Below are 12230 nucleotides of genomic sequence, written 5' to 3'. Positions count from 1 at the left end.
AATAGCATTATTCGAAGGTCTGCTCTGTATCTTTTCATACATTCTGGTTTTGGTTAAAAATATTCAAACAATTAAATAATAAAATAAGAAATATGCTTTTAAAAACAGTGCTGAAAATGTATGCATGCAATAAGAAATAAAGATACTCACCAACACACATTTCCATTTGTGTGGCATTTTCTTTTTTCTTCTATTTTTCAAATTTATAATTTATTTTTACACTTTACATTCAATATTATTTTGTGGGCTCATTTTCTTGTCCTTTTTTCAAAGGCAGCTCTCTTTCTATGCATTAGCACAATACTTTACTTATTGATTTATACATTTCTAATGAACTGGATCTGTACAGTTTGATGTATCTGTATGATCTGTGGATTGAGATACTCAAGCAGTGGGGTCTTTCCAGATTTCCAGAGGTAAACAGTATAAAAGCAAAAAGAGAAATTTTACAGGTTCACTTACCCATTCTGCCACCTTGCTCTGTACTTTGACCTCAGGGTGACGAAGGATGTTTTGAATCACTAAGGAAATTCTATAGATAATTCCATCTGTCCATTGGAAATAAGATTTAGCCCATTAATTACTTCATAATCATATTACATTTTATAATCATATAATTATCGATGTAAATTTACAATCATATAATTTCATACAGCTTAACAGAAATACCTACATAGGTAGAGAAAACTTCTGAGACATGTGCACTTTGTGCTCATTGAACTTTGCAATTTCTTAGAAAGAGTTATTGATTCATTTACTCTTATAGACAATTAATTCATTGCTCCTAAAATGTTTCTTTGTATTTTTAAGTTTTATATATTTCTGATGTCTATGGTCTATAAAGTGGTGGTGCTTTCATGTACACTTTGATTTCTTGTAACAAGAAAATACCCTTTTTTTCTGCACATCACACAGAGTTCAGCACGCAAACCGAGAGAGGTGATGGGCAGGTGGTAAGTTGGAGAAGGGCAGGCTTATACCTCTTTCCTCCTCTGCCCCTCATCCTCCCTTTCATTTCTCTCCCCCTCCCCCAAAGCATTCACTTCTACTAAGGTATTAGGTTGGAAATCACTTGATTTTTCATTGAAATTCCACAAATGTTATCTGTCATTTGTACCTGAGTAGAGGAAAAAGAACAGTATTTGCAGATTAAATTTCAATTAGCTTGCTTTAAGAAAGAAAGCAGTATCAGAGAACGTTCTGCTGTTTTCTTTTAGGGGCAATCTTTAAAGTAGTGTGATGATACCCACACAGACACAAATCATCACCAGCCAGGATTTGCCAAATCTCTCCAGCTGCATGTTCCAGGGCACCTCACTGAAACATGACAGGTTACGGAGGGAAAAGAATGTTGGTCTCCATTATTGTCAGTCATCTTTCTTCATGCTAGGTTTTGGTGTGGCTTAAGTGAATTATGCACAGAAAATGTAATATACAATTAAAACAATGATGAGAAATCGATTTCATAAAGACTTTAAGGAGATTTTGTACTTTGTACAAAACAAAGTACAAAAGTATGCTTCTGAAAATTCCCAAGTTTACCAAAGTGTAAATTGCAACTAACTACTAAAGGAATATTTTTCTATATGGACCGGAAATCTCATGCAAAAAAAAAAAAAAAAAAAGCAAAGCCACTCCAGAATGTAATATAAATATATAAATATATGAAATTGGTACAGGCCCTAAGGAGGTTAATTTATGCAAATTAGGTTATTTCTGCTTCTAAAACTCTTTAGGTATTTTAATGATCTTAAATCGATATACCTTTTAAAATACTCTAAATGAAAAGATTTAGAGAAAAATATTTACAACAAATAATAATTTGGAGAAAATAACCTTTTTTACAGTTTAGATCTCATATCAAAAATCATGAACATTCTGAATGATGGAGAGGAAATTCAAATTGCGGAGGTCCCAGACTCTGTATTTAAGGCTCTAAGGATGCTCTGTGCATGTGCCGGATGCCAGCAGAGTCCTGAGAAGCTGCCACTAGAGGGAGACCTAAAGCACTTGGTTAAACAGTAGAATTCATTTCCTCTCAGGAAAATACTGCAAAATACTAAAAATCAGTGTTTTCAATCAGTGACATTTCTGAAATTCTATAGAAGTTTCCACATGTTTAGAATATTTTCTTTTAAAATTTAAATATTACCTACCTCACTTTTTTTCAATTCGTTTTTATAAATAAGAAAGACATGCAATATCAGAGGCAGCCTAAATCGATTCATAAATATAGTACTCTTTTTTAGAATTATATTGCTTAAAGCAAGTAAAATATGTGAATATACCAAAAACCCCTAGCATCTTGTGCTACAGATTTTTTTTACGCTATGAATTGTTATCAAGTAGTCTCTCTTCAGAAGCCTCAAAGTGCGGTATTTTTATACTTAGCTCAGAACTACTCAGCAGAGGCTACTCATTGTACTTAAAAATGTTTTGGATAATGTAGTCAACAAGCAATCATGAGAAATGTCCAAGAGTGAACTGTCAAAGTAAAATTAACTGTCCACTGAAGGGCGGGTGAAAAGGGTTTTGAATTGCAGCCAGATACCCGGCTCACGTGTGGCCAGCGGAAAATGCACAGTTAAGACACACGAATAGAAGCTGCCCCCTGTCATCCCTGAGGCCAAGCTGTCTCATTCTATGTATGTTATGGCTCCTACAGTGTCTCGGCAGAAAAGCTATTCACAAATCTGCCTGTGTTCCAGAGACTTTACAAGATGGATATATTGTCCTAATAATGGTATCCAGGACAGAAGAAGACATTTCTACTAGAAAAAAATATTTAAGAATATATCTATCTTCCAATTGGATAACTCTTCTAGCCAGGCAGAACTTCAAAGTAGAAATAAATACTTGCCATTACATATGGGGCATTAAAAAACCTCATTTCTGCCTGAAGGTTTCTCTCCAGTTAATTTTCCTTTTTGTCTTCTTAGCACTCTTTTTGGAGTTTCTTGGAAAATACAGAAATGACATTACTTTATCTACTCTATAGTCAAGGCTGTGAAATACAGTTTTGAAAGGTAGATTTTAAAATATTTATTTTGCCCTGGCTTGTGTGGCTCAGTGGGACTGAGCATGGGCCTGTGACCTGAAGGATCAACCAGTTCAATCCCCAGTCAGGGCACAGGCCTGGGTTGTGGGCCAGGTCCCCGGTAGGGGGCTTATGAAAGGCAACCACATACTGATGTTTCTATCCCTCTCTTTCTGCTTCTCTTCCCCTGTCTCTAAAAATAAATAAATAAAATCTTTCTTAAAACTAGTTTAAAAAATAAAAATAAAAAATATATATTCGAAAGGATAGATGTTAAAATAGAAAGGAAATGTTAACTTAGGTTCAAGACTCTCTCTCTGAACCAGTAAGAGACAATCAGAGTATGACAGCAGCACATGCGATGGGACTGGAGTCCTGCTCATCTTGTCCTCCGAGTTCTCTGTGACACCTGGCGTGCAAAGCCAGACTGACTGCTGCACCCACACAAACACCCTGAGATGGAACTTCCATCCAGTTGTTGAATGTATGTGAGACACTAGAAGCCGTGGTACAATTTGTAGTTGTAAGCTAGGTTATTGGAACATTAATAAATACTAACAAAGTTAGTTCCTTACTTGGAATGAACTTTGCTGACCTCACAGAAGTTTAATATTCAGTAGCACTAGAGTGATGTTTCAAGTATAGAAAATATAGTTTTGCATGAAAACCATAATCAGTCAAAGAGTTTGTCTTGGGAATGTAATAGAAAAGGCTTAAAGTTATTTGTGGAAATGCCTAGATTATCCATTATTTCCTGAAATATCTGTTTATAAAAAGTAGCTTAAAAGATAAGAGTTTCTCAGTATATAATCTGAGGTATCAGATAAAAGTCCCATTGAAAACAACGAAAAGAACTTGGCACAGAAAAATAGGAACATTCACAAAGGCCAGGAAAGCACATTGAATTGATTCAGTACATCGAAGAAATATCTCTGTTTGTCAACCAGCTTTAACCCCTCTCCTCTCATTTGATAGTCCAGAGTTTAAAAACCAGATAAGGTAGAAAGATAGTGTGCCTCTCTTTCTTTCAGTAAACAAAGTAGACTCTCTTGCACAGGGTGGGCAAAAGCACATTTACACTTGTATGTGAAACACAGTTTATTCTTCTATTATTAGTTATTAATTATTGTATTATTTCGCATATGAACAACTATAAACCTACTTTTGCCCCCACCCTGTATATCAGATCAGAGGCCTGAGAATGTTTACTACATCAATTTCCCAAGGAAGAAGAAAAGAGCATTGGAACTGGTTGACAGTGTGTGAGTGATCTTAATCCAGGACATAACATTAAATCCCTCTTATGCACAAGGTAAACAAATAATTCCCTTTGCAATTACTTCAAATTTGATTACATCAAAAGTCTTATTTAGATTATCATCTATCTCTAACACTTTGTTACCATCCCCCTTTAAAGAGATAATAAAGGCTTCAGGCGCCCAGATGTAAGAAAGCAGCAGGATATAGGGACACCCCAATAACATTGCTTTCATCATGTTTATCTTCACTTCTATTTTAAAATAAGCTGTTATGGTTTCATTTTACAATAGTGGTATCAATTTTCCCATGCAAATAAAAATGTTTGAGTAAAAAAGTGAGCCAACTTCGGGAAAAAAAAAACTATGAAATGGAGAGTACAGGTCGATCGAGGATGCAGTAAAAAAAAAAGACACACAAATTTGAGTATACAATTTTGAGAATATGATTACTACAAGACAACCTATGAATGTTTTAAAATATTTTCAAATGCTAGCAATATATTTTTATCAAGAATCATCTGAAATTAGAATTTTTTCCTTTAATGTGGTCAGGTCAAACCATTTCCACGGCTCCTAACATTTGCTTGCTTTGTTGCAACTCCCCTGGAGGTTATGACGCAGAGAGAAGATGAAGTGAACAAGGCTCCCTTCAAGAATGTCAGAAATGACATGAGTGAGTGAGTGCAGCTCTGCTCCAGCAAGTCGAGGCCTCTGGAGCATCACACAAATGTTCTTGGGCAGCAGAGGATGTGCCAGTGCTGGAGGGAGAACGCCACAGAGGCTCTTTGTACGGCCATACAAAGAGTGAAATACTTAGAATTATAATATTCCCATCTACTGGCTGGCGTCCACGTGAAATATGCACTGGAAACTTCAGCTGCTGTTGCTTTCTTGGGGGTTGCTGGAATTTTTGCTCCATCATAAATCTCCTTGGTGTAACTACCAGAATAACCATAAACACTTCCCTGAATCGATGTCTTTATAACCCTTTACATTTCATGTAAAATATTCCGTACTTCCAATTTAAACATTCTTACAGAGGAAGTTGATGTAACCCTGAAGCCAAAAGAAAAAATGAACTATGTGGGTTTCTTTTCTCTGAGTTTCGGTCCCTGGTGATACAATACAGATGTCTTGGCCTCACAACGTAAATGACTGGAGTTGAGACAATTCCTTTGTTCCCAATACCTCATATCGGAGAATATTACTGTACTCGAGGCAGTGGTGTGGTCACCTAACTGGAATGTCTCTTTTTCAGAAGAAATTGAAATGACTTACTCTGAATTACCAAAAGGCTATGTATGTATGTGGTCCATATGGGCAACACATTAACTAACAGCTCAGTTCACCAAGCATGTGCCCGGCTCACTTGTTTTATATAACTACGTTTATATATAGCTACATTTGCAAACTGCAAATAATATAAATAGAAAAGTATATAAGGAAGAAAAAAGGTATTGGTAGTTAGTTGAAATTTTTTCAATTAAAAATTGATTTATTTCCTGGCCAGGTGGCTCTGTTGGTTGGAGCGTTGTCTCAGACACCAAAGGGTCATGGGTTGGATCCATGGTCAAGGTATATACCTGTGTTGCATGTCTGTTCCCTGGTGGGGGGGGGCAAATGAGGGGCAAATGATCGATGTTTCTCTCTCATATTGATGTCTCTCTCTCTCCCCCCTCAAAAAAAATCACTAAATATATCTTCAGGCAAGAAAAAGAATTAGTTTATGCCCTAGTTGGGTGGCTCATTTAGTTAGAGCATCATCACAATATGCCAAGGTTGCGGGTTTGATGCCTGGACAGGGCACCTGTAAGAATCAATAGATGAATGCGTGACTCAGTGGGACAACAAATCACTGTGTCTCTCTCTCACTCCCTCCCTCCACTCACTCAAAAAAACTGATTATGATTTAGTTGATGGACAATCATATTTTAACTATTATTCTTCAATAAATAAAAGCAGAGAGCAAATTGCTGCCATATAAAATTATTTAAATGCCACATATATTAAACATAAATTTGGCTTGCATGAACTTACTAACTAAAATCAGCTTTTTAAAATTATAAAATCTTAAAACAGTAGTTTCATAAAGAGAATAATCAGACAAAATACTGTAAATCATTTTTTCTGAGATCTCTGGTATAATATAAATTCATTCCTTTTGATTAAATGCCTTTCTCATAAAACTTCTTTGGAGAGAAATCTTAGCTAAAAGTACAGAGGAGTGATACTGGAAATGAACTCACTCCGCTGGCCATTAGACAGAGGGACTCAGGAACACCAAGTGATACTTATTTCTTTTCCTAGTCTTCAAAGATAATGGTTGATTTCAAAAACAGGAACTTTGTTGAAACATTAGCTCTTTCCACTTTAAAATACTTTTTTTGAATCCCATGAGACATACTACAAATGTAAAAGGTAATAATTTCTTACCATTCCTTTGCTTATCGATTCTATTAGTAACAGGCATGTTAGTGGTGACAGTAGGTGGTGCAGTACTAGAAGAGTTTACAGTAGCTGCTAATAAAGATGACAAAGATGTCATTTTAATTTTGCAAGGAGCACATGACAGTTAATATGGATAAGCAATCTGTAATTAATTCAGACAATATATGGAGGAGGAATGCAAACTATTTCTTGCCAATAACTACAATGCCAATAACTACAACAGACTCTAAGGTTATAATGCATAAACTAAAGCGATGCGTTCTACGGCACAGTAAGAATCAGTTCACGCAAGAGTCTGGATCTGGCATAAAAGCAATGGAGGAAGAACTTTCGGATTCTAGACCTAGGTCTGCCGTCAACAGGCTGACAGCCACACTGAGAATGACTGAACTTTTCCAGAACTCAGTTTCCTAAGTTGGTGAAAAGAGAAGGTTGTAGAAGGCAGTCTCTACAGCACTCATCAGCTTGAAAATTCTCTGAACTAAGTCTTCCTGATTCACTGGGAATAGAGAAACAAAGTCTCAGAGAAAAACATATATCTCCTTGAGGAGATAAACATAAAGTAAAATGAAAGAGAATAAAACATATAAACTGAATCAATTATTTAAAGGTCCCAATAACTTTACTAAACATTGATGGACAAAGTGGATTCCATACCAACAAGCCTGATAGGGGAGATGTTTTTAAAGCATTATGCCATCGATGCACTTCTGATATTCTTCAAACTCTCAAGGACTAAATCCTTATGCAATGCTTTGATAACATTTTTGAAGGAATTCTGGAGGAGCTATATGGGGTGGGGCAAAACGTAGGTTTACAGTTGTGAGTACGAGAAACAGTTAATGAAGCTCTAGTAATCATCATAACTGCATGTCTTTTCCCACATGAACAACTAAACAACTATAAATCTACTTTGCCAACCCAGTACGACTAGGAAAATGCCTATACACATTATTTTCCTTCAGTTTATCCTAGGAATACATTTGTATTAAGTGTACATTCAATACAAATAGAGGTAAATTACCTCTACTTAAAACATTTAAGTGAATGCATGAAGAATTACCTTCTAGAGGGTCATTAGACAATACTAAATTCCTTGATTCAAGATACGGTTTTTCTTTAAAAAGATGCATTCTTAACTAAAATTTTTTCCACCTCAATATAATATGCAAAACTCAAAATGGGGATTCTTGTTGAAGTCTTTTAAACAAATTATAAACCATCAGTTACATTTGTCTCAATGCAAAATACATCAATAAACAGGAAAATAGTGTTTTGGTCACTGAGGACACAGGAGGGAAAAAAAATAGTTAGGTATCTTGTCCTGGGACCCAAGGAAATGGAATAATAGGTATCTCAGATTAGAAGAAAAAATACAATAACTAACCTTTAAAAACCATTACATCTTGAACTAGGCAAAACTGTTTTTTTTTTTCTTTCATATAATTACTTCTAAACTACACTGAGTTCATGGAAACTATTTAATAATTTTACTTTCATGAGGTATCCATTGATAACATCAAGAATCACGTCTCAGAAAGGAAATAAGACAATAATGAAGTGCAGCTCCACTCCCACACGGGAACTGCAGAAGAAACCTTCGATTCCTATCCATTTGTTCTCACTCCCAACCCCTGCCATGTTCCTCCTAATAAGAGATCCAGCTTTTACAAAGGGCATGAGCATGATTCTTAGTGTGGTTCATAGAACATGCTACTTCACAACGAAGTATGTAATAGAATGAATGAAAAATGGATCATGGGAAATTAGGAAGAGCAATAATAAAATTAAAGCAAAATACATTATTTTTTAAAACTTATGAGACTTTAATTATGTATTATTTAGCATGCAATTGTTTAGTCCATCATATATAATTAGAATGCTGATCATAATATAGTCATTATGCATTATAATTAATATTAATTCAGTATAAGTATTTCATTTTAATATTTGTTATATTGCACATCATAAATTGTCTCATGTCTTCGTCTTAAATTTAACTGAATATTCAACTTAATTTTTCTCCTAGATTTTTACATATTAATACTTTTTCAAAACATTTTATGATTGAATTTATATTGGGTCTTTGCAATATTCTTGAGAAGACATAAAGGGCAAAATTTAATCGACCCCTGGTTATAAGCACATAATCATTCACATCTAAAAAACTCAGTGCTTATGGGAATGTGGTCATCCAGTATGTGAATGCATCCTTTCTCCACACTGTATGTACTGTGCACACACACAACTAAAACACATCTAGAAATTCTTCTGTTTTGCTGGTTTCTGGCTTCCCAAAAGAAGGTTAAGATAGAAATCAAAACAACAAAAACTACATTATCCAAAATAGCAAGTAGAAAACAGAGAGACTCCAGAGGATGACGCTGGCTCCCTACCTCGGCAGAGGGTCCCCAGGTCTGCACAGCTGGCGAGTTCTGCTGCTGGCAGCGGGATCAGGTAGGAACCTGGATGAACACAGAGGATTATACAAGTTTGACTTAGGATTTAACATTATCCAGGGGAAAAAAATCACAGATCACATGTTTGGTATAATAGGAGCAGCCCAGACGAGTCCACCAGTCATACTCTATCTAACATTAAGGGAGTCTCTTAAAGTCGTGGTGTCAGAATTCCTGCAGGTGCAAAGGCAGGTTGTTGAAATAGCTCTCAAAATCCTCAACTCAATTTATTGGCCATCCACACCTGAAAGGAAAGGTCTGTGTGAAAAGTTCAGGGCCTTTTCACGTAATAAATTATACAGCTCTGGTGGAAATTCATATAAATGAAATAATACAAACATCAAAGAGAAGTTTCAAAAGTAAACTTGGGTATTAATACTCATAAAATGAACAGTTTCAAATCCTAAGCACTAGCATATGCTATATGCAATTCCAGAAATACATTTCTGGGATTTCCCCTTGGTTTCTGTGTCTTTCTATTTCAAGCTTGTACTGACTCATCCTGAATACGAAGTAAGTTTTGAGCTGATTTTTCTAGTAGGAGTAGTGGGTTCTCTCTGTTGCACTAACTCTCCCTCCGACAATGAACAACAGACTTTTATGAACAGGTCAAGGTGAGGGAAGATGGACTCAACGTCCCAAAGCATATTTCAGTATGAATGAAGACAGAAGAATAAAAAGAAACACACACAAATATATACATTCCATTTTAAAAGGGCATTTCTATAATAGTGATTCCATTCTAATGTTTAAACATTTTTCTGAACTTTCCTGCAGGAACAGTACAGATGAGTAGAGCAGGTACAAAAAGATGGGCTAGCAAAAGATGTCTAGGCAAATGGTGTGCATAAACAGAAAGCTTCCCCAGTTCAATAGCATCTTAGGAGTCATGGTTCCTTCATTTTTGATAGCCTCAGGCACCTGGCCCAACCCTACAGGCAAGGCTGTGATGTTAACTGGCACAAAGCTCTCATTACAGATCTTCACATGCTTATTCAATAAAAATTCACTATTGAGAGTGTATGAGGCACAGGGGCTCAAAGAATACTTGGAGGCAATGTTGCTGCTCTCAGAGGGGCATAAATGGGAACTGGCTTCACGGTTCCCTGACTGATGTGGTTAGTGGCCCAAAGGAGGATGTGACCAGCAGGTTGGTGAGAAAGGAGGGTGGCACAATTCATTACAAAGAAAAACTGTGAAGAACGTGAGGAGTCACTGTGTTGCTCATGGGATAAGAGACTAAGATGGACGTTTCTAGCCAACAGAATTACTGAAACATATATACCAAGAAGGCAGTAAGAGATCTGGGAAAGCAAGTGACATGGCATCACTGGATATTTATAGAAAATGGGTAGCAATGATCAGTTATACAGGTAATGGATAGGGGTCTTGTAGAGGGCAGGGACTCTGTCCTTCTAATGATGGTGTATCCCACCCACATAGCAGGTGGGTGCTCAAGGTTTACTGGGTGAATGATAAATAACTGCTCACATTTTAAACTCATAAGAAAACAAAGTAAGAGAATTAAATTTAAGTCTGAAAACACTTTTGAGGCTCCATGATCAGTTAAAAAGAGAGGAGATACAAGAAGCAAGGATAATACTAATGATTGAGAGTTGGTATCATGCACAAAATGATGAGGGACAGGAAGAGACAGATATGAGACATTTGAAGATAGAATGCATAGGACTCAGGGACTTTTTGAAACAGGGAAAGAAGGGGAAGAAGATGCTGTTCTGGTTTCCAGTGGGAGATACTGTTACAAAATACTCTTATAAAAAGAGATAGGAAATACTAGAAAAAGAGCAAACTTAGGTGAGGTGGGCTAACCAGTAAGTCCAGTAACAGAAACAGTGGTGCCTAGGAGACACCTGGGTCCATGGCAACGGTGCCCGATTTTGTAAGAGGTCCAGCCAGGTGGTGCTCCACTGAAGCTAAAGCTGTGTATGGGACCCCAGGAGCTAGAGTGCAGCTTTGAGAGGAGAAAAGGATGCAACCATTGATATTCCCATAGTTAATGCTCTGATATTTTTTAAAAAGAGTTACACCGGTGAAAATAGCTCCTGTAGAAGGTGGTTTCATAGAATTAAAAGGAAGAAAGTTTTGTGGAAGTTGTGGCAAGAGCAAGTGAACCAGAAAGGTCAAGAATGACAAAGACATAGAAGACCTTTAACTTTACACGGGAATTTTGGTAGTAGCTCTCCAGAAATCAGTTTCAGGGGTGTGGGAACGATGAACTTTAGACTGCCAACATTTGGTTAAGGAGTGAAGGAAAAAAAAAAAAGAGGAAGCTTGGCTATGACAGGAAGCAGAGATAGAGACGGGGACTTTGAAACACTGAGAGCGTGGACAAGTGTGCCATGAAAAAAGAACATTTGATGAGGCAGAAGTTGAGGGCAGCCTTAGACAGAACTGAGGTAGAATTTATCTTCAACCTTTTCTGCCCATTCCTCTTCCCCACACACCTAATTTATGCCCCCTCTTGTAGGACATCTTTTCTCCTCTAGGTACTTATATGTTAGTAAGGAACTTCCAGAAAACCAAAAAGCTTTCCAAATTTAAAGTAACCCAGGAAATCTCAGCCAGTGTAACAAGCCAGAGAGGAGAGCCTCGGATGGAGAGCTCCTGCACTTCTCAAACTGCACAGGATGTTGGCAGGCAAAGTCTCCCCAGGCCACTTCTGGCGCTGATACAGTATCTCAGGAGACAGAGGGAGATAAGGGGACATTGTTGTGGGAAAGAAGCTGGACCGCTAACTACACGTTCACAGCAGTATATCAGCAAGCTTAGAGGTGGGAATAAGGAAAGAAAACCAGAAGAGTTATGTTGTTAGAGTAAGATATTTGACAATTTTCTTTGACATTTTGTCAGTGTCATTTATAGTAACAAGTATACATTTCAATATGGGACAACCTCTTCTTGAGAAATTGTAACATTTACTTCTTGCTACTTAAGTTGTCACTTGTTCCTCCTTAGGCACTTAAAGTTTAGCAAATGGACGTTGCTTATAAATAATAAACAGTATCT

The 12230-nt window shown here is 36.7% G+C and overlaps 1 protein-coding gene across 1 annotated transcript in view; it reads right to left on the bottom strand.

The window, feature by feature from the left end:
• Window positions 1–12230, bottom strand: part of ADGRG6 (adhesion G protein-coupled receptor G6) — a 130138-nt gene that overhangs the window by 47424 nt on the left and 70484 nt on the right. The window contains exons 5-7 of the mRNA XM_037144953.2: window positions 9141–9209; window positions 6730–6816; window positions 463–548 (exon numbers count right to left, since the gene is read on the bottom strand). Coding sequence (XP_037000848.2) covers window positions 463–548; window positions 6730–6816; window positions 9141–9209 — 242 coding nt within the window. The remainder of the gene's footprint in view (window positions 1–462; window positions 549–6729; window positions 6817–9140; window positions 9210–12230) is intronic.

This window comes from Artibeus jamaicensis, unplaced genomic scaffold, assembly GCF_021234435.1.
Source record: "Artibeus jamaicensis isolate MK-2021 breed Jamaican fruit bat unplaced genomic scaffold, CSHL_Jam_final contig_3176, whole genome shotgun sequence".
NCBI classification, from domain to species: Eukaryota; Metazoa; Chordata; class Mammalia; order Chiroptera; family Phyllostomidae; genus Artibeus; species Artibeus jamaicensis.
The sequence above is the reverse complement of the archived record's forward strand: the minus strand, read 5'-3'. Positions and strand labels throughout refer to the sequence as shown.